The sequence below is a fragment of the Alligator mississippiensis genome, chromosome 12, assembly GCF_030867095.1.
Source record: "Alligator mississippiensis isolate rAllMis1 chromosome 12, rAllMis1, whole genome shotgun sequence".
Classification (NCBI taxonomy): Eukaryota; Metazoa; Chordata; order Crocodylia; family Alligatoridae; genus Alligator; species Alligator mississippiensis.
In genome coordinates, this window is record NC_081835.1 from 37,504,183 (window position 1) to 37,525,598 (window position 21,416).

Here is a 21,416-nt window from a genome sequence, read left to right on the forward strand (position 1 = left end):
TAAAATACTTTCTCTTAGTTGAATAGGTGTTGACAGCTGCTGCTTGTAGGCTAATTTGAGGAATGATTTTTATGTGATAAATGGCTGGTTTATTATTTTTCACTCTGAAATTTCTTAACAGTTTCAAAAAATAAATATGTACTCCGTGCAGGGAGAGCTACTCATTGTAAGTAAAGGTAAATATGATCTAGGAGTAAGCAAACTTTTCTTGGGGGGGGGGTGAAGATTATAGAAGAAATGCAGGTCCTTGATATCAGCAGTTGGGAGATGGAGTTTTGCTTCCTAAATTCCTCAACCTCTTCTTCTTATTCTTGGTGCTGTCATGGTGACCACTTGACTGGTTCTTAATGAAACTCACATGATACTATGCAGGATACCAGTGCCATTCATTCTGTTGCTAAAAATTGCTTCTGTTTTTATTTTTAAATAGCCAGTTTATTCTTCAGTATTAGAAGTGATTTGTCAAGGTTAAACTACTGTTAATTTATTAATCTGTGGTCCTTAATGTACACCATACTCTCTCAGGACAATTGCTGATTGGACTCAGTTCAAATTTTCATTTTCGTTTGAACAACAGTTCAGTAGGGGTGCACTGATAGAGATTTTGGGGGCCTATACCATTGGCCTATTGCCTCAGTGTTCCTAAGTGAGGGGCATGACAAGTCTCTCACTGGGGTTGTAGAGAGGCAGCAGCAAGGCGCCAGACTTCCATGCGTAGGCCCTCAGATGGTGCAGAGTCACTTGGAAGAACTGGATGCCTTTAAGTCGGCAGGCCCGGATGAGCTCCATCCGAGGGTGCTGAAGGCACTGGCCGACATCATTGCAGAGCCACTGGCGGGAATATTTGAACGCTCATGGCGTACGGGCCAAGTCCCAGAGGACTGGAAAAGGGCTAACGTGGTCCCCATTTTCAAAAAGGGGAGGAAGGAGGACCCGGGCAACTATAGGCCAGTCAGTCTCACCTCCATCCTTGGCAAAGTCTTTGAAAAAATTATCAAGGCTCACATTTGTGAGAGCCCGGCAGGACAAATTATGCTGAGGGGAAATCAGCACGGGTTTGTGGCAGGCAGATCGTGCCTGACCAATCTAGTTTCTTTTTATGACCAGGTTACGAAACGCCTGGACACAGGAGGAGGGGTGGATGTCGTATACTTAGACTTCAGGAAGGCTTTCGATACAGTATCCCACCCCATACTGGTGAACAAGTTAAGAGGCTGTGACTTGGATGACTACACAGTCCGGTCGGTGGGTGGCGAATTGGCTGGAGGGTTGCACCCAGAGAGTCGTGGTGGATGGGTCGGTTTCAACCTGGAAGGGTGTGGGCAGTGGGGTCCCGCAGGGCTCGGTCCTTGGACCGATACTCTTTAATGTCTTCATCAGTGACTTGGACGAGGGAGTGAAATGTACTCTGTCCAAGTTTGCAGATGACACAAAGCTATGGGGAGATGTGGACACGCCGGAGGGCAGGGAACAGCTGCAAGCAGACCTGGACAGGTTGGACAAGTGGGCAGAAAACAACAGGATGCAGTTCAACAAGGAGAAATGCAAAGTGCTGCACCTAGGGAGGAAAAATGTCCAGCACACCTACAGCCTAGGGAATGACCTGCTGGGTGGCATGGAAGTGGAAAGGGATCTTGGAGTCCTAGGGGACTCCAAGATGAACATGAGTCGGCAGTGTGACGAAGCCATCAAAAAAGCCAATGGCACTTTATCGTGCATCAGCAGATGCATGACGAATAGGTCCAAGGAGGTGATACTTCCCCTCTATCGGGCGCTGGTCAGACCGCAGTTGGAGTACTGCGTGCAATTCTGGGCGCCGCAATTCAAGAGGGATGCGGATAACCTGGAGAGGGTCCAGAGAAGGGCCACTCTTATGGTTAAGGGCCTACAAACCAAGCCCTACGAGGAGAGACTAGAGAAACTGGATCTTTTCAGCCTCCGCAAGAGAAGGTTGAGAGGCGACCTTGTGGCTGCCTATAAGTTCATCACGGGGGCACAGAAGGGAATTGGTGAGTATTTATTCACCAAGGCGCCCCCGGGGGTTACAAGAAATAATGGCCACAAGCTAACTGAGAGCAGATTTAGATTGGACATTAGGAAAAACTTCTTCACAGTTCGAGTGGCCAGGGTCTGGAACGGGCTCCCAAGGGAGGTGGTGCTCTCCCCTACCCTGGGGGTCTTCAAGAGGAGGTTAGATGAGCATCTAGCTGGGGTCATCTAGACCCAGCACTCTTTCCTGCTTATGCAGGGGTTCGGACTCGATGATCTATTGAGGTCCCTTCCGACCCTAACATCTATGAATCTATTTTTAAGGAGGCATATCGGCCGATACCAATCCAATTTTCAATACAGCAGGGAGAGCTGCATGCAGCTGGTAAGCCTGTTGTGGTAGAAGAGGTGTGGGGGGGACAGATCAAGGCCCCTGCAGTAAGGGAGGAGTGGGGTTGGCGCAAGGGCTGCCCATTCAGGGTGGGGCAGGGTGCTGGATGGAGCTACGGCTCGTCGGGGGGGTCCAGGGGAGGGCTTCTACCGCTGTGCGCACCCCGGGAAGGCATGGGGAGCATGTTCTCCTGGGTCCATGCGGGGTGCGGGCGGAGTGGGCTGCAGCTGCAAGGTGGGGCAGTGCCGGGCTCTTCCTTGGGCTGGGCCAGGCTGCACCTGGGGCAGGTGGCTACGGGAGGGGCTGCAGCTCTTCCAAAATTCTCTGTAGACCTCCAACCCCCCTGCCCAGTGCTGCCACCATCCACCCCAGGTGCAGCCCCGGCCCCAGCCCACAGCTGCAGCCTCCCCTCACCTTCCCATGCAGATCCCACCCCATGCCCTCCCAGGTTGTGCACAGTGGTGGGAGCCGCCCCCTGCCCTGGTGGCTGTCCTGCGCCTGTCCCAGCCCCACTCCCTTCCTCAACACAGGGGCCTTGATTTGGCCCCCCATGCTCCTTCCCTTTCCCTTTCCACCACACCAGACTTGGAGAGTTGCACGCAGCTCTCCAAGCAGCTGGGCTGTGCTCCTCGCCACCTATGTGCTGTGCTGCGGCTGTGTGCATACACGGGCATTTATTGGCCAAATTATCAGCCACATCAGGCTGATTTCCGATGCACTCAATTTTCTTTATATTGGATCTGATGTCAGACCAATGTATTGGTGCACCTTTACAGTTCAGTATTTATTTCTTTTATTTCTGGATGGAAGCTAAGTCTCACAATTAGCAGTAGTTAATTGCCTCGGTAGTTTCTCAAACAGATCATTTAGCTTCAATCTAGAATTCTTAAGGTAATGAATGTAGCAAATACAGAATACAAAAGCAGTTTAATATAATTGTAGTCTGTGCCTCATTAGTAGAGGTGTGTACACATAATAACGATGTGATACCAGTTGACTTGTGGGTGTGTGATACAACCACCATGACCTGACCACATCTTCAATGCTGTAACACTGCAGCTGGCATAGACCTTTGCCCAGATAGATGCAATTATCCTTTGACCAGTGACGACAAAATCTATCCACTGTATATAAAATGCACTGCACTTTGCCCATTGGAGCATTTTTTAATAGTCTTTCTCACATAATACATGCTTCCAAATAACATATACACACCCTTCTTGTTTGGGGAAGGCAGAATGAAGAAGAAAATGATTTTTTCCAGGGTCTTTCCTGCCAGAGCATGGACCTGCCATGGCTGAATGACCCGTGTGTCACTCGTTCTTATTGTAAAATCCCTCAGAGGTTTTTGTTAGTTAAGTAAACTAATTCCATCAAAACTTTTTTCCTAAATAATGGTTGAAGTTTTGGGCAAATGCTGTACAAATCCTATTTTACTTCAAAATAAATGAAAGGAGAAGATAAACTCTTCAGTGTGGTATACAGACACCTATGAATATCCTGAAGACCAGAGGTGCACTGATAAGAGATTTTTGGGGCCAATACCAATAGCCAATATTTAAGGAGGCATATCAGCCAATACCAGTATGATTTCCAATGCAGCTGCCTCCAGCTGGTAAGTCTGGTGTGGTGGAAGGGGATGGGGGCGCAGATCAACGCCCCTCGCGGTGAGGGAGGGGGCAGGAGCAGGCACTGCCCTAACAGGGCGGGGAGTGGCAGGTGGCTCCTGCTGCTGCTTGCACCCTGGAGCGGGGGACGGGGACATGTGCCAGGGCTATGTGGGGCTCTTCTCAGCAGGGGCTGGGCTTGGAGCGGGTGCCAACAGCACTGGGAGGATGCTGCATCCACCCCAAATTTCGCTGTTGCTCCGCTCCCAGTGCTACCAGCCACCCAGTGCAGCCCCAGCTCAATGCCCCACCTCCACCCATACACTGGGAAGAGCTGGGGCTGTGCGGGGACAGCTGGCAGTGGTGGCATTGGGAGCAAAGCGGTGGTAAAATTTGGGGTGGATGCAACATCCTCCCAGTGTTGCCGGCACCCGCTCTGAGCCCAGCCGCCCAAGCAGCAGCCCACTGTACCCCATGCAGATCCGGGGACACACGCTCTCCCACCCTGCTGTGCCCTCCCGGGGTGCAAGCAGCAACAGGAGCTGACCCTATGAACTTTGGCCTGTCTCCGCCCCACCTGGGTAGTGCCTGCCCCTGCCACCTCCCTCGCTGCAGGGGGTGTTGATCTGCCTTCCCCCCCACACCTCTTTCCTCCCCCCTCCCCTTCCACCACACTGGATTTATCAGCTGGAGGCAGTTCTCCCCGCTGCCAGCTGTGCTTCTTGCTGCCTGAGTGCACAGTGCAGCATGGGCATTTATCAGCCAAATTATCAACCCCATCAGACCGATATCCGATACAGCCAGTTTTCTTTATATTAGTATTGGACTGATGTATTGGTGCACCTCTACTGAAGACAGCTTGATACATCTTCCATCTCAACCTTTTTAGATTCAAAACACCCCTTGGAAATATGACTATGGAAAAATGATAGAGCAGTTTTTCTGTTGGAAAAAAATCAGAAAGATTACAGCAGGTCAGAATATTTTTAACACTATGGATTCTTACTTGAAATCTCTGGGGGGTTTTGTGAATCATGTTTGCACACACAACAGTGTTTACATTGTGCGGCACCCCATGGCACCCTTGAAAGGATCTCATGGTACCCCAGGGTGCTATGGAAACCTAGGAATCTTTGCACCACTTTCCCCTTTAGCTATGTGTCTTTCTTTTAATAGATGGAGAAGTAGGATTAATTTTGATGTAAATTAGACAAATATTCCTGCAGGTGAACTTATTTCTGAGTTTCTTTGAGCAGCATTTTTGGACTAGATGACCTCCTGAGGTCCCTTCCAACCCTAATTTTTTATGATTTTCTATGATTCTATAAAACATTTTATTTCAGTGCTTATTAGCTGCAGGCATCTTTATTACCAACTAATATGAACTTTTCTCTGCAGAATTTAATGTTGGTCAGTATCGTCGAGATTTGGTAAAAAAATACAAATCCTTCGAATTCTTCCTGCCAGAAAATGAAGAGGGCTTAAAAATCAGAAGGTAGGTTGGACTGTGTTTGGCCAGCTAGACAACTGAATTCTAAGTTTGCTGTATACTGAGAGTTTTTTGTAAGTTTTGAATTTTTTTAATGCCCTGCAACACTTTGTAGGATTACTAAGATTATGATCTGAGGCCAAGAAGAGCAAATCTGTGAGGGGGTAGAGAAGTGACTTTAATTAGAGTGCTTAACTTTGTGTGATTTTTTTATTTTTTTTTTTTAATTTAAATACATCCACTTTAAACTCAGGCCCTTAAAAACAATGTGAAAAGAATGATTTTTGACTCCTCACCTCTGGCCCTTCAGCAGACTGAGTGCTAACCTTTCAGTTCACTGGTGCTGCAAGAAGACCTCTGATACAAATGGAATAGACAGATTTTGACCTTTCCAAGGTTCAAAATGCTGTTCACTTTCCGCCCTTACAAAAGTCCTAAAAATGTTTTGGACCAACCATAAAGAAGCAGAAAAGACGTACAAGATTTACTTGACATTTTAGAATTGTTATCGTCTAGACTGAAGTGTCTTTGAAATATTCCTGTGGGTACCTCAAGTGAACTGGTTCACTGTTCTTTTGTTCTATGACACTACCGTTGCCTGAATATGTGAGAATTATTTCCTCCATACAAACAGTTGAGCCTGCTGGTTAACTGCATCAGTCAACTTCCTTGTTTTCTATGCCCCTGTATTAGGAAGAGAGAGCTGTTCAGCACCATGAATTTACAATTACTATGTAAAATCTTGTATATGAAACTTTCATCTTTTTTTGCCCTTCACACTTAAGTCATTCATTTAAGGATTCTGTATGTTCCTTGCACGAAGCAATATTAATTAAGAAAAGAGCAATTTGTAAATGAGCCCCATAGGCCAGTAGTTCTCAACCTTTTTAGACCCAAAGTATCTCTCCAAAACTTTTCAGAATTTAATGGCACCCCGTTAAAAAAAACTAATATGAAAATATCATAAATATACATGTGGCAGGAACACATGCACTTGCCACGACTCTGCTGGGTTTGATCCTTCGTGGCGTCTCCCAGAAACAGGCAAGCAGGGCAGGTGGAACTGTCCCGCGCACTTTTTCAGGAGACATTGTGGAGTCAAACTGAGAAATGGCTGCAGAAGAAAGACATGATGCCTTCATTCCATTATGCAGGCAGGTACACCAATTTTTCTGCACCCCTTCCTGGTTTGGCTCCAGTGCACCTCCTGAAAAATGGGCATATGTGGGGAAATTTTACCCCATAGTGGCAGCAGTATGGAGTTGGATGCAATGCCACCAGGTAGAACTGCCTCATGTGCCTCCATTTTCAGGAGGCACGTTGGAACTGAACCAGGAAGAATTGCAGCAGAATCAGCATGGCTGTCTGCATCCTGTAATGCAGACAGATGTGGCTTTCTGGTGCAGCAGATTCTCAGTTTGGCTGTGACATGGCTCCTGAAGACAGAAGCATTTGGGGCAGTTTCACCCTGTGCTAGTGTCATGGCATTTCTGGCAGGTTCTTGCTGGACCTCAGTTGAGAACTACCGCCTTAGATATTATTGACACAAAATAGAAAATGGATTTAATGAATCCCAGAAATCTCTATCTTTTGCTTAGAGTTAAAATTAAGCTTAATGCATCGCCATAGCATTTGTTAGGTTATATGGTTGGGATCATGGTACCAGATAAACCATACGATTAAATCTGCCATGTTGTTGTGACCAAAGAGGAGATATGTTTTGGTTAGTGAAGACCTGATTGATATACCCAAGTTCCTAACACCTATTACTGAATCGCTATTTTTTGTAAATATAATTTTGTTCGAAATAAAAAGCCTTCCTTGTATGACAAAGCCTTTACCAAGATTATCTTTTAGGATTTATACTAGGAAAACTATACATTTCAGTGCCCAAACAAAAATAGATGGTATGTTATTTCAGTAAGGTATGGTAAAGGGTACTGAGCAAAATGGTGGTTTAAACGCAACTTGTGTAATAACTACCAAATGTAATTTTATTTAATTTTTATTAAAAGTGATTATAACTGACATTTAATATGAAGTAAATATGGGTGTGGTTCACTTATTGGTGGATGCATGTTTCCCTTCACAAAGAGCAGACAGACATCCTGAGACTATTTAGGGACTAGATATCTTAATTTGAAATTCATTACTAGAGTTATTAAAAAGAAAAAAAAGAGTAGGGAACTTTCATGAGTATTTTTCATTAGTTTTAACTGAAATGTGTTAAAATTTCTAGCCATCTCTTTTATATTGTCTTAGTGAGTCTGTTGTAGTGGTGAATTGATTTTCCATGTAAAAGAATATACAAAGGTAAATTTAAGACTAAGTGGGGGTTGTACAATGAAAACAAGAAAGTAACCACAAGAAACCTTAGTATAGAAATCCAAAACAGAAAAAGTAGAGAAATATGTATAGATATTCTGGTTTCAGCACTCATTCATTTTAAGAAAATAAGGTTACAATTCAAAGTAGTGAAGATAACATATTTCTTACTAGAAAGGTAAATTTAGAATCAACTGCCCATGAATCAAGTAAGAACGTTTCATTGCAAGTGGTGGTTTTATTATATGGTTCTGGATCATTGAAAGTTCTTTCAGGATTGCAGACTGGGCAGTAGAAGATACTACACGTTATGTGTTGATATTGTATAATATGTTGAGTTGCCTGAAAGGTTCTGTCTTTCAGTTTTTGTTTGTTTTTAGATAATGTTGTATTACCATGACCTATTGCCTTGCGAGTCAGTTCACCATTTTTTGCCAATTCTTCTCCTGTAAAGTAGGACTAGGACTTAGTTATTAGGCTCATATAGCTGGCTGATGAATGTTTCCATTGTACTTTGACCAAGCTAAGAGTGATGTGAGTGCTACATATAATTATAAATCAGTTTAAAGTGTTATGTGACTTGAATGATCTTTTTTTCCTTTAAGACAGTGTGCCTTAACAGCGCTGAATGATGTCCAAAAGTACCTCAGTGAAGAAAATGGACATGTAGCTGTGAGTTTTCTCCCCACCTACACGTGATAAGAATTGTCTTAAGTTTTCTTTGTAAATGTAAAATGGACTTATCTTACCGCTGTGGTGGTTTTTATGTGAAGGAAAACCTTATAGTTTCATGATACGTATATCTGGAACAGCCCCCTTTGGAAATATCTAAGTGAATTCCAACATCAACCAGTTTCTGATGGTGCTAAGAAAAGGTGTCTGTCCTATTTTTTTTTTGTTAACAGGCTGTTGCCTGCATGCAAGTTGTTAATGATGTAGACGTATCCAAATCTTTTTTTGTAACCTAATCCAAATTTTAAGAGAAAATTAAAGGTTTGTTTAAAAAATCTTCTTTGATACTCGTGTTAATGACATTCTAAAAAATCCCGTGAGGAAGAGGAAGGAAGGAAATAGAATTGCTGAGAACCTTTTTTCATTTGTGAGAGTAAAATTCAGTGAGGCATACTCAGTATGTCATTTGGTGTTTCACATAAATATTTTCAATTTAGCTGTCAGTTCTAGTCAGTGACAGTTTATGTATATGTTGAATTAAAATTATGATAACCATGAGTGAAAAATTAAAAGCATAAGGCTCCAGCCTACAGTACTTTCCACTAACATTCTGGTGTGGTTCTTCACAACTGAGTTGTTTGTGTTAAATGTGGTTGTTGAGTGTCCCTGTTCCTGTAATGCTGAAGGATGTGAAACATTAGTCCTTTATCAAATGACACTTTAATTCTGTTCCCTCTGGGCATTTAAGTTTCTGTGCCTAATTTGAACTTTATTTTAGAGCTTGTGTTTACGGGTGCAGTTTTCACTCTGTATTTTAGGCCCCTGGCAGACATTGCACTTAAGATGTGATTAACTAGTTAATCACATCTTAAGTTGGGGGTGGGCAATTATTTTGGGTGGAGGTCCGCTTACCCAGTTTTGGCAGGCTGTGGAGGGCTGCATGAGTAGCCCCGCCCCTTGACAGTTGCCCTGCCCCCTAGTCACCATCTTGGGACCAATGTCCCAGGGCCAGCACCAATGGGGCCCAAAGCAGGGCGCAGGCTGGCAGAGGTCTGTGGAACTGGGCTGGGGTGCACCAGCAGGGAGAGGGGGAGCTGGCCCGGCACTATAGAGCCCCTGCTGGCTGGGACCCCATGCTCTTGCCAACCTGCTCTGGGCCCTGCTAGCACTGGCCCCAGGGCACTGGTGCAGGCCCCATGTTCCCACTGGCTCCCTGCCCACTCACACCCAGTGCCCCCCAGCCCTGTGGTACAGGCAGGGGGTAGTGCACAGCCCCAACCCCATGTTGCCAGCAGGGAAGAAGCTGGTGCTGAGCGCAGGGAAAAGCATCCCCTCACCCACCCCATGGCTGGTGCTCCTTGCTGCAGCTGCTCGCAGCCCTTGTGGGGGATGTCTGGTGGCTGCAGCATGGGGCACTGGCCACAGGGCAAGCAAAGGGCCACTTTTCCCCACGCTCAGCACCAGCTTGTCACCCAGCCCCACTGCCAACCTGGGGGCAAGAGGCCACTTTTCTACGTGCAGGGAAGGAGCCCAGGGAAAAGCTGAGCGTGGGAGGGAAAGTAGCCCCTCCCCTGCCCCATGGCTGGCGCTCTGCTTGCAGCCTGCAGGGCTGCCTGGAGCAGGCACAGGCAGCCCCACATGGGCTGCAAGCAGCTGCAGCACAGGGCACCGGCCCTGGGGCGTGGGAGGAGCCGCTTCTCCCACCCCCCGCTCTCCTTCCTTGCCCAGGGTCCCCCCTGCCCTTTCCCCCCCCACTTACCTGCAGTTCCAACACGGGACAGCCACATGCTCCCAGGCCAGAAGCCTGGGCAGGGGCTTCTGGCTGGGGAGGTGGGGCCAGGCGGCCCTGATGTTGTTGGAGCTTCCCCTGGGTCCAACTGCCCTTGGTTCCTGACATTTTTGACAGGAACCAAGAACAGAGAAATACTAATTTTCTACATTTTTAGGGGTCCCACGGACCAGATAGAATGGCTTCACAGGCCCCCGTGAGCTGTATTTTGCCCACCCCTGTCTTAAGTAGTAACCTGGCCACACATTAATGGCATGATAAAACAAGAAATAAGTTACACAAAATACGTGTAATAACTTTGTGGCTGGTTCCATCAGACCTTAAATTGTATGTGGCCAGGCTGATTGAGGCTCTTCTTTGAGAGCACATGGGATCCCTTGACTCTGATGTGCCCCTGGGGCTGGGAGTACTGATCAGCTGACTGCTGCTCCCAGCCTCCAGGGTGTAGAGGAGACCTTGACTCCAGTTACACCCCAGAGGGTGGCAGCACAGATTGCTTGATCTGTGCCCCCAGTCTGCTGCACAGCAGAGTCAAGGGATTTGCTGGCCCTGGAAACTGGGAGCCCAGATCAGCTGCTGCTTCCATGGTAGTTAAGAGCTCCCACGTGTCCTGGAGGCTGGGTGTGGTAATCATCTAATCTGTGCTCCCAGCTTCAGGGATGCATCAGAGCCCTTGACTGATATGTTCCTAGAGTTGGGAGCAGGGATCAGTTGACTATTTCCATAATTGTGGTTTTAGGGGAAGATCAGGATCATGATCCCAGGCTCTCCCTGTAATGGCAATATGGTGTGATGGGGGTCTGATCCCAGATCCCACAATTGCACCTCTTGCCATGTATGTGCAACATGGCAGGAAGCATGGTGGTTAGGATCACACATCGGATCCCATGGTGCCTTTAGCTGAATGTCTGCCAGGGGGTCTTAATGAGTTACTTAGATGAGCAGTTTACTATACTTAGCCATACTCTGGGGCTTGATGCATCTTCCATAATCTGTTAGAATGCTTATGGGTATTTATTAATGAAATGCCAGCTCATAAGTAAATGCCTGTTTTACAAGTCTGACTTTCAAGTTTTGGACAGTTTCTGTTCTCAGTTAATTTGCTATACTCTACTGTATACTTGCTGTTTGGACTAACATAATAGTGGAGTATAAATTAAGGTGCATGTTTATCTTCCAACACATTTTTTCCCATTATATGTGAATACCTAAATATGTAAAGCAAATTAATTACAATATTCAGTCTCTGAGCCTAGAGTGCAGGTATCTGTAGATGTTTATGTTGACTGACGTTATAGTAAGTTATTACTGCCATTATAAATCTTTGCTGATCTATAAGGTATAAATAAAGAAAGAATTTCTCTCTCAAATCTCTCACACTCAGAATGCACCTCCCCCTCCAGTACACAGTGTTCCATTGCCAGTGCATTCATAATCTTTCCTCCTCGGTATTCAGAATTGAGAGAAGTAAAATAAAATGGTACAGAGAATGTTTTTGTCCCGTTGTGCAAAGTTTTGAAACAGAAATGCTAGTTAAAAAACTTTTAACCTTCTGTGCTCCAGTTTAGAAAAAAAAAGTAGCTAAATGCAGTGTAAAGTATCAACAATCATGAAACCTGGCTCAACTAGGCTTCAAATATGGCTGGCTGAAGGAGTTTTATATTTACTCTCCTGTCATACAGGGCATATAATGTGCATATGTTCAGTTACTGTATTCATGAACAGTCATATAAGAAACCTCTTGGCTTTGTTTTTCTAATATAAAAAACTAAGTATTTGCACCACTTTTCTTTTGCTGCTAGAGCTGCTTTTTTTTTTTTTACTGTGTTTTTTTTCCTTTTAAATAATCACATTCAGTAATGAAGGCTTTTATATCTTAGCTTTCTTGTACTACCTTAAAGACCCAAACACGTAGAAAAAGATTGTCTATTTTAACAAGAGCAGGGTGTATGCATGAATTGAAATATATGAGAGGTATGTGGCATACATGCAAGAGAACTGTACAGGCATCTTATAGACTTTTTTTTCTTAAAGATTTATTATTGAGGTACCTGTTCTCAAATATTTGGGGGGTTGAGTCGGGTACCTTTCAAAATCCCTTTCTTTTTTTTTTAGAAATGAATTAGACTGTACCAAATTCTTTTTCAGAATTCCTTTGACTGGTATCTAGTTTAAGCAGTGGCTTGGAATCTGATGGTGATGGTGGTGGTGTGCTTATTACAAAGGACTTTTTCTCCCCCTAGTTTAGTGCTGTCTTTAGGTGATGGCAATATTTAACAGTGATATTAATTTTTTTATAATTTGTCATAGGTTTTTGATGCTACAAATACAACTCGAGAACGCAGAGAAACGATTTACAAATTTGGTGAGGAGAATGGCTATAAGGTGAGTCAGAAGTTAGAAAGCTCAAGTTATTAATCTGATTGGGAAAAATATGTGTTGGTCCTCTACGCTATATCTATGCTGTGAAAAGAGCTGTTCTATATTCTAACAGCATATTTTCTATTAGAGTTCTAGTATAGTTTATCTGATGAGTTCAGAATAAGGTGTGTGGTGTTTTCTTTTCCTTCCCTTATTGGTCTCCAAGTTAAACTGTAGTCCTCTTTTATGCCGTGGCTCTATTAGATAGTCCTAGACTGTGCTGCTTAAGCCAGTGGTTCTCAGTCTTTTTGACTTGAAGCACCTCTCCATAACTTTTGTGAATTGAGTGGCAACCGATTTCGAAAACTAATTTATTTATTATAGTGCTTACCTGCTTGAAGAGGGGCTGGGGAAGGAGGAGTAGCCAGCAATGACTGATGTGTAGAGAAGTGGCTGGAAGGAAAGACCCTGCACTTTTCTGTTCACCTTTTTCACAAGAGCCTGTGTTATCTCACTTATCTTCTCTTTCCTAACAGCACCTTTCAAAGGTGGTCACTGTTCCCTAGGGGCATGTCCAGATGAGCATGGACGTTTGTTTCCTTGGGGATAGGTAGCAGCTGCACACCTTGTGCTGCTGCTGCTTGTCCCTGGGGAACACCCATGCCACGCAAGCTCTAGTGCAAGGCAGGTTACCCCCGGTGGGGTAGGGGAAATGGGGGCCAGCACAAGCCATACCTGGGGGCCTCCCAGGGTTGCAGCTGTGGCAGGAAGCCTGGCTGGCAGCCAGAGTGTAGCTCTGGCTGGCCAGGCTCTGGTTTTGGATGGTGCATGCTGCCGCTACATGTGCTACCCTACTTTTCGACGTGGGTTTGCAAAGTAGCATCACAGGGAACATCTGCATGTGTGGGTCTGTGATGCCACATATTGCATGTCCACTCTTGTCTGGATACGCCTTAGCTGGGAATCACTGGCTTTAAGCTAACTTTTAATGATAAATGTTAAAGGGTTGGTTGTAGTTAAACTAAAACTGATTTTGTTGTGTACAAGGTTTGATTGCTTCCTTTTGTGTTCACTAACTTTGATAAATGGTGAGAGGTTTTTATATTTTGTTCACACAGTTGTAACTGAGTAGAAAACTTTTTGTAGTGTTCTATTTTGTTAAACTGCTTTTCTGTAGAATTTTCGTGAGTGATTTATATTTTATTGGGCTAACTGCATGTTGTCCATCCTCTGGGTTTTTATTCACAAAAATCCATCACTTCAACACTACCACAACATGGAGTATGTTGAAATTTGCCATTTGCAATGGATAATACACAGACATGAAGAAAAGTGGTCAGATTACACAGCAATACTTTCTTCCTAATCTTGTGTAAGAAACATAATGTCATCTGCAGGGGATTATTTATTTGCAACCCTCAGGCTAACACACACAACTCTAAATATGCAGCACAGCTTGCATAGAGCTGTAGAGCCTTAGACATGCAGTTGATCCACAAAAATCCTTGCTGCTTGCATATTTTCTAGGCCCCCTCTACACTTTACACTCAAGGTGTGATTACTTAGTTAATCACACCTTAAGTTGTGTCCCAGCTACACATACAACCAGTTAATGACTTGTGAAAACAAGCAATAAGCTACAAAGTTGTTCCACAGAAAATGTGTACTAGCTCATTCTAATCACACTGTTAATTGAATGTGTGGCCAAGTGCTCCTTTATGGCCAGGAGCTCCATCAGCTAAGGGGTGCACCAACCAATGCCAGTCCCACAGCTAACAAGGCTTGCAATGGTGGCAGTGTTGTCAGCTGTGGGGCTTGCAGCAGGGAGAATGCTGTCCTGCCTGTGAACCTCCTTGGCTGTGGGGCTCACAGTGGGGGCAGCTTTTTCAGCTGCAGGGCTCACAGTGGGGTTAGTGGGAAGAATGCTGCTGCTTTTCTGAGCCTTGTGAAGTTTGGGGCTCTCAGCCGTGGGAACCAGTGCAGGAAGAGCCCAGGATCATGATCCCAAGCTCCCCATGCGCCAGTGATAAGGCCTCATGGGATCTAATGCACAATCATACAGTTGTGCCTCCTGTCATGCTTGTCTGGCATGGGAAGAGGTATGATTGTGTGGATCACACATTGGATCCTGTTGTGCCTTTACCTGTAAATGTAGGGGGGCCCCTGGACTATCGCAGCCACAATGTCACTCCAACACTCCTTTGTGTAGATTTTTTTTCTGCATTTAGTGGTTTCCCAGTCATCTTTCTTGCTTACAACCATGTCTTCTTCATAAAGAAAATAACACATGTCTATTGTATACAAGAGTTTATGTATTGCTTAGAGCAGATCTTAACCCCAAAATGCTTTTGTTGCAAAGGTATTAATTACTGTTAAGAACATTGACTCTATATCCACTTCATTTAAGCTTCTTTGCCAACCTAAATTTTTCTTATCACAAATCTTATTACTTAAGAGTTTCTGGAAAAAATATAGGGAGTCAGATGCCACAAAATATAGAGGCCCCTCAACTCTGAATGGTCCTGGGGGACACTTAGTACTTTGTATGTTTGAATTCTTAATGAATGTAGGAATGTTTGAACTGTACTAAACTTACTATTACATATGTAATAATATGCAAGTTGCTGGGAAGCGTGTATGTCTATATGCGCTGTCTATATCGCTAGACAGAATGCTTATGTGTATTCTTTCTTTCTTCCTCCTTTGCATGATTTCCTGTTTGGTTTGGAGACTTTCTTTGTTGAGTCAGTGTGCGTAGATCCAGAGGTCATTGCCGCAAACATTGTGGTGAGTATAGGAGTCTGCATAAACTGCTTGAAGTCTTCAGTTTTTAAAAAATCAGCCACGTGATTAAATGTATTTTTTAACATTATCTTTCATTTGGTCTCCTTTTCTTTCTCTTTTTACACTGTCTTACTGAGCTCTAGAATAAGAAGGTCCTTTAAAGGCATTCATTTAGTAGGGGTGCACTGATAAAGATTTTTTGGGCTGATACCGATGGCCGATTATTAACGAGCCATATTGGTTGATGCTGTTCCGATGTGCAAGCCCAGCGGCTTGGAGAGCAGCGTCTGGCTGGTAAGTCTATTGGAAGGAAGGAGGTGTGGGGGGGACCAGATAGAGGCCCCCATGGTGAGGGAGGGAGTGGGACTGGGGCAGGGGCACAGCCAGGGGGGGCACGGGACGGAGCTGTGAATGGCATGTCCAGGGGTGCGCAGGGATGGGGAGGGCAGCTCTGGCCACTGCACACACCTCTAGAGGAGGCGCGGGCGGGGGGAGGGGGGGGGGGGGGCATATGCCCCCTGGATCTGTGCATGGGGTGAGGGCAGGTTGCCACTGCAGGCTGGGACTGGGGGCGGTATCGGGTTCTTACTGGAAGGGGTTGGGCTGGGGCTGCACTCAGGCTGAGCTGGTAGCGGTGCTGGGAGGAGGTCTAGTGGGGCTACAGTGAATTTTGTGGCGAGTTGGAGCTACTGCCTGTAACCCCAGCCCAAACCCCTGCTGGGGAGCCTGGTGCCACCCCTGGCTCCAGCCCACAGTGGCAGCCCATCCTCAACCCACGCACAGATCAGGGGGGCACATACCCCCTGTGCCTCCCTTGGGGGTGCGCACAGTGGCGGAAACTGCTTGGCCCCCTCTCCATGCCCTCTGGACGAGCCGCTCACGGCTCCATCCCACAACCCACCTTGGCTGGGCAGTGCCTGCCCCAGCCCCACTCTCTCCCTCACTGCAGAAGCCTTGATCTGCCCCCCTTTCCTGCCCCCCTTTCCTCCCCCTGCCCCTTTATGCCAGACTTACCAGCCAGATGCTGCTCTCCAAGCTGCCAGGCTCTGCTCCTGGTCCCATGCATGCTGCGGCTACACACGTGCACATGGCATTTATTGGTAACATTATCAGCCACATCAGCTGAAAAAAAGCCGACTGCCGATTTTATGTCAAATTTCTTTTATCGGTGCTAATACGATATGGACCGATGTATTGTTGCACTGCTGTCATTTGGGGCACTTATACACGATGGACCTCTGCTCCAATGTGTGCTAATTAGCACACATCAGAGCAGACTTAATCAAGTCTGCTGGAGCATGCTAATTGGCGTATTTCAACAGAGCCTCTGTGTCGTATATTCAGTGTCCCTGTGTTTCAAAATGGTTGCAGGGGCACTTTAACTAACGCTCATTGAATGAGCATTAGTTAAAGTCCCCCTCCTGCCATTTTGAAATGCGGGATGCTGAATACACATGATACCATGGGCGCTTTAATTGGAGCGGCTCTCAGAGCCACTTTAATTAAAACCCTCCCCCAGCTCAGAGCTGGTGTATAGATGCCCTTAGAGCCATGTCTTTGCATGTTCAGAGGAAAATGATTCAGCAGATGGGAGATTCTTCATGCTAGCTGTGTTTAGATTTTTTAAAATCTTCTTTAAATGGGCTGTGCCTCAAGTGACATTATTTTAATAGAATTTCTAAAAGCAAAAATAAACAACTCTCATTGTACAAGAAGTATCCTTTTAATTTGTTTTTTCATCTACATATATTCATGCTAATTAATATTATTTCATCTTTTAAATAGCAAGTGAAACTTGGCAGTCCTGATTATATTGATTGTAGTAACGATGAAGCTACAGAAGACTTCATGAAAAGAATAGAGTGCTACAAGAACTCCTATGAGACATTAGATGAAACTCTGGACAAGTGAGTGGTAGAGTAATATTGTTTTAACCACCACTTTATCTCATTACATTGATTAAGGAGAATGTGTCATTTCCTTCATATGGAATTTTGTGAATATTTTCTTTTTGTCTCATTCAGTATGCCAGTAATTTAGAAATGGACTCATTACATCACTTGAGCCACATAGTTATTCTGGAATAAGTCTCCTGAATTGTCTGAATTGTTCGGCTTTTGAGAGTTGAGTTTCATGGACAAATGAACAAATTAAAATGAGTTTTAAAGGGAGAGGTATTTACTGTGGAGTGGCTGATGTGCGGTAAATGGTCGTCTTCTTCCTTACAAGAAATAATTTTACCTTGTAATAAAAAGGCCTTAATTATCATGGTTATCTTTTTTTCATGAGGTAAGTGCAGATACACAGATATTTACTGTGCATCAACAACTGCTCCATGGTAAAACTTTCCCCCACTATTAACGTGCTGTAATTTGTTCGTTTGTCCACAGCCAAAGTATATTTTGAGATTAGTACGCACAGGAGGGAATTATTCCAAAATAATAGGGTGGGTCACACTTGACATGTGTAAACAAGGCTTAAATGATTTAAGAGAAGTTTAGGTTCATTGTCATTTCTCACTAATGCCATTCACCTGTAGCCCACTTTTAAGATTTGGAAATAGACAAGACCCTGTGGTTCAAATATTTTCTTTGTTACAGTACATCTGTCCACCCAGGGTTTATGCTGTTCTTGTCTCATGAACACATTTCTCAATCTCCATTTTGCAGGCACTGCTATGCAGAAGACTGCAATACATTTTAGTGTAATTAATTGTAAGCACTGGAAAGCTGTTTCAGTCAGATTAATCAATGTGTACTATTTCTGTGATGGCCATGACACTTTTGCCTGCACAGGTCAGAAATGATTAACTCCAGAGAACCTTTTTCTAAGGTTAAATCATGGTGTTAGTTCTTTTCCATCTTTATTTACAGTGGGATGTCTTCATAAATGCATAAAAACCAAACAGATTATATTTTCCTAAGCTGAATGCCGGTTAGAGGTGTTAGCTGAATTGATAAAAATGTATGTAGATAAGGAGAGAACTATGCAATAAGAACCAGATTGCACCTTGTGCATTTACAAAAGGGTTGACATTGAATGGGAGGGTATTACTGTTGCAATGAGGGAGGGAGAAAAACTTTGCTCCATAACCATCCTCATGACATCCTTTTTTGAAGGCTCACAGAACTCTAGCTCTTTCTGAACCAGACTTGTGATTGCCAGACCACAGCTTGCTACCTGAATGGCAGAATGGTGTTAGATTTGCTGCATTAGTGAAAATTTCTCATGCAGATCGGATTATCTAAGTCTCCTTCTCAATGCAAGATGTATCCCTAAAGGCATGCAAGTGAAGTGTGTAAGTGACATAAGGAGAGATGTGTTTTAAATTTGGAAAAAAAGTTTTGAGTTCAGTGCTCAACTGCTGTTTCTCAACCCTTTGCAGATTAACCCTCATTATCCAATATTTTGTGTTCTGAAAATTTCTGCAATCTGTGGTCTCTTCAGCAGCTATCTTTTTGGGGTGTGTTGGATTCATAGATTCATAGATTGTTAGGGGCTGGAAGGGACCTTGCAGATCATTGGGTCCATTCCCCCCGCTCTAGGCAGGAAGACAACTGGGCTCACATGACCTCAGTGAAGTGACTGTCTAGTCTCCTCTTGAAAACTGCCAGGTTAGGTGACTGTACCACCTCTGGAAGGGAGTGTATTCCACAGTCTGGACACCCTGATAGGAAGGAGAATTTGGTATGGGATCAGGGAAAAAGAAACTGAAATCTCACAGGCCTTTTTTTAATTTCTTCTGAAAGAGATCTATCTTATATTAAAATTATGGATGTTGGAAGGAGTTACCTTGTGAATAGAGTAATGGATCATATCCAGAGCCGGATTGTGTACTACCTCATGAATATTCATGTAACGCCTCGCTCAATCTACCTCTGTCGACATGGAGAAAGTGAACTGAATCTGAAAGGGCGAATAGGAGGAGACCCTGGACTGTCCATTAGGGGGAAAGAAGTAAGTATTTTTCTGTTTAAGAGCCTCAGAGTTTCCTCGGTGTGGATGGTGTTGCCTTTACATATTTTTTGAAAGAGAGGAAGGAAAATAATGCTGACAAATTATTTCTCTTACCATGACACTTATGACATGTAAGGCCAAGTTGACAACATTTTGTACAGTAATTCGGTGAAATCAGTTTTGGCTATAGATAGTACAGACAGGAACAATAGTTGTATTGCTACAGAATCATACAAGTGTATCAAAATAGTTCTGACTTTAACCCTGCTTCATTTGGGATCAAAGATTAGTCTGGTTTCCTCCCTGTGTGCCCCTCCAATCCCTTTCTGCTGACTGACCTGTTGCTCTGCTTTCTGCTTCCTGCCATATCCACTGCTGGCCTTCCTGTTCGCTCCCTGATCTTGCTGTGTGCTGCACAGACAGGCTGCCTGTGGCATGCATTCCACTGGTTGGCCACCCCTGCTCTACAGGGTCATGCAGCTGCTACAGACAATAGCTCCAAGTCCCCTAAAATATGCATTTGTTCATACTCTTAATTCTAGTTTTGGCTTTCATTCATTCTTTTAGACTTTTATTTAATGTATCATTCTGAGTGGTTGTCAGGAGTCTTTAAAATTATTTTTTTGTTTTAGATACTTAGATCTATGTAAATCCTGCATCAGTGAGCATGCACTTAAAATATCGCAACATAAAGGTTGAAGGGGAAGCTGAACTGGAACTGAAATGTGGATTTGTAGAAAATACCCTTTTTAATTTTCCTTGCTGAACAGAAACTGTTTCTCTCAAAGCCTTTATGCTGCCTTTTTGAAAGAACATAATGAGCTCACACAAATGAGAGCCTATTTGGGTTCCAGCTTGAGCACAATGTATTGGCTCTGATCTCATCTAATTTCTGGTTGGTTTTTTTTTCAGTTTGCGAAGGTCTTGGCACGGTTCATTAATGAGCAAAATATCAAGGATCTGAAAGTTTGGACCAGTCAGATGAAAAGGACAATTCAGACTGCAGAGGCATTGGGAGTGCCTTATGAGCAGTGGAAGGTTTTGAATGAAATAGATGCAGTAAGTTTTCCTTTTATAAACAGCCAAGTAACCAGTTCTGTTTTGGTGGGAGAAGAGAAATTAATTTATAGTGTAATAATTTAGCTTTTATAGATAAGAAAGTAAGAATATTAATGGTTCTGAAAGTTGGCTTGTTGCTTATCCCGGCTAACAGTGATAAATTTTTTAGTAAGTAGTGCCCTAATTAATTATTTTTTGGGCATTTATATGATTAAAGGGATGCTGTAAAGTATTCTGTGTCGAAAAGTTTTGGAGGGCATTTAAACCAAAAAGCTATTTTGTTAGTTTTTGGCACTTTTCACATGTACATCTCAGGGTTTTGATAAGCAAGCAGTATCTTCCTATTTTAGGTAGGTAAACTGTTGTAGTCAGAGGTTGCAACCTTATAAAGGTAGTGAATCTTTGAGGAGTTCTAACAGTGAGTCTTGGCTTTTGGATTCCTAGTCTAGAGTCATGTTCATTGAGTGGAAATGTTCTTTTTCTTCTAATTTGATGCTCAAATTAGTTAAGACGGTGTTATATTTATTTTTGTTGTGTGTTTGGGATATTGTCTGTTGGGCCTAAGTCCTATGCATATAGTGTGCCTTTTATTTTCATTACTTTTAGGGAGTGTGTGAAGAAATGACATATGAAGAAATACAGGAAAACTATCCACTTGAATTTGCTTTGAGAGACCAAGACAAATACAGATACAGATACCCTAAAGGAGAGGTATGCTATGTTTTTCACTTTTTTTCCTGTTCCTTAAGTTAATGTATCTCAGTATTTCCTTAGGTCCTTGAGATGCTTGCTAGGATGGAAAAAAATATCTTCCCTGAAGGTGAAAAAAGGTCATAGGTTTTTTTTCATTTTCCAGGTGGAAGGACTACCTTCCAAGTGGAAGGACTACTTTAAACAGCTTTTAGATTCTGTTTAGCTTAAGCACATGTCTCTTCAACTACAAGAAGGTATGGCAACCTTTAAGGAATGGCAGGTTGAATTTTAACACAGCTT

General features: G+C 43.9%; 1 protein-coding gene across 8 annotated transcripts in view; it reads left to right on the plus strand.

Moving 5' to 3' along the window:
- Positions 1-21,416, plus strand: part of PFKFB4 (6-phosphofructo-2-kinase/fructose-2,6-biphosphatase 4) — a 99,230-nt gene that overhangs the window by 49,016 nt on the left and 28,798 nt on the right. For all 8 annotated transcript variants that reach the window (XR_009456112.1, XR_009456113.1, XM_059716056.1 and 5 more), the window contains 8 exons: positions 5,386-5,482; positions 8,407-8,473; positions 12,573-12,647; positions 15,354-15,410; positions 17,193-17,314; positions 19,157-19,364; positions 20,277-20,423; positions 21,030-21,134. Coding sequence is in view for 6 of the 8 variants with exons in the window: in XM_059716056.1 (XP_059572039.1) it covers positions 5,386-5,482; positions 8,407-8,473; positions 12,573-12,647; positions 15,354-15,410; positions 17,193-17,314; positions 19,157-19,364; positions 20,277-20,423; positions 21,030-21,134 (878 nt within the window). In the remaining 2 variants the exon portion in view is untranslated. The remainder of the gene's footprint in view (positions 1-5,385; positions 5,483-8,406; positions 8,474-12,572; positions 12,648-15,353; positions 15,411-17,192; positions 17,315-19,156; positions 19,365-20,276; positions 20,424-21,029; positions 21,135-21,416) is intronic.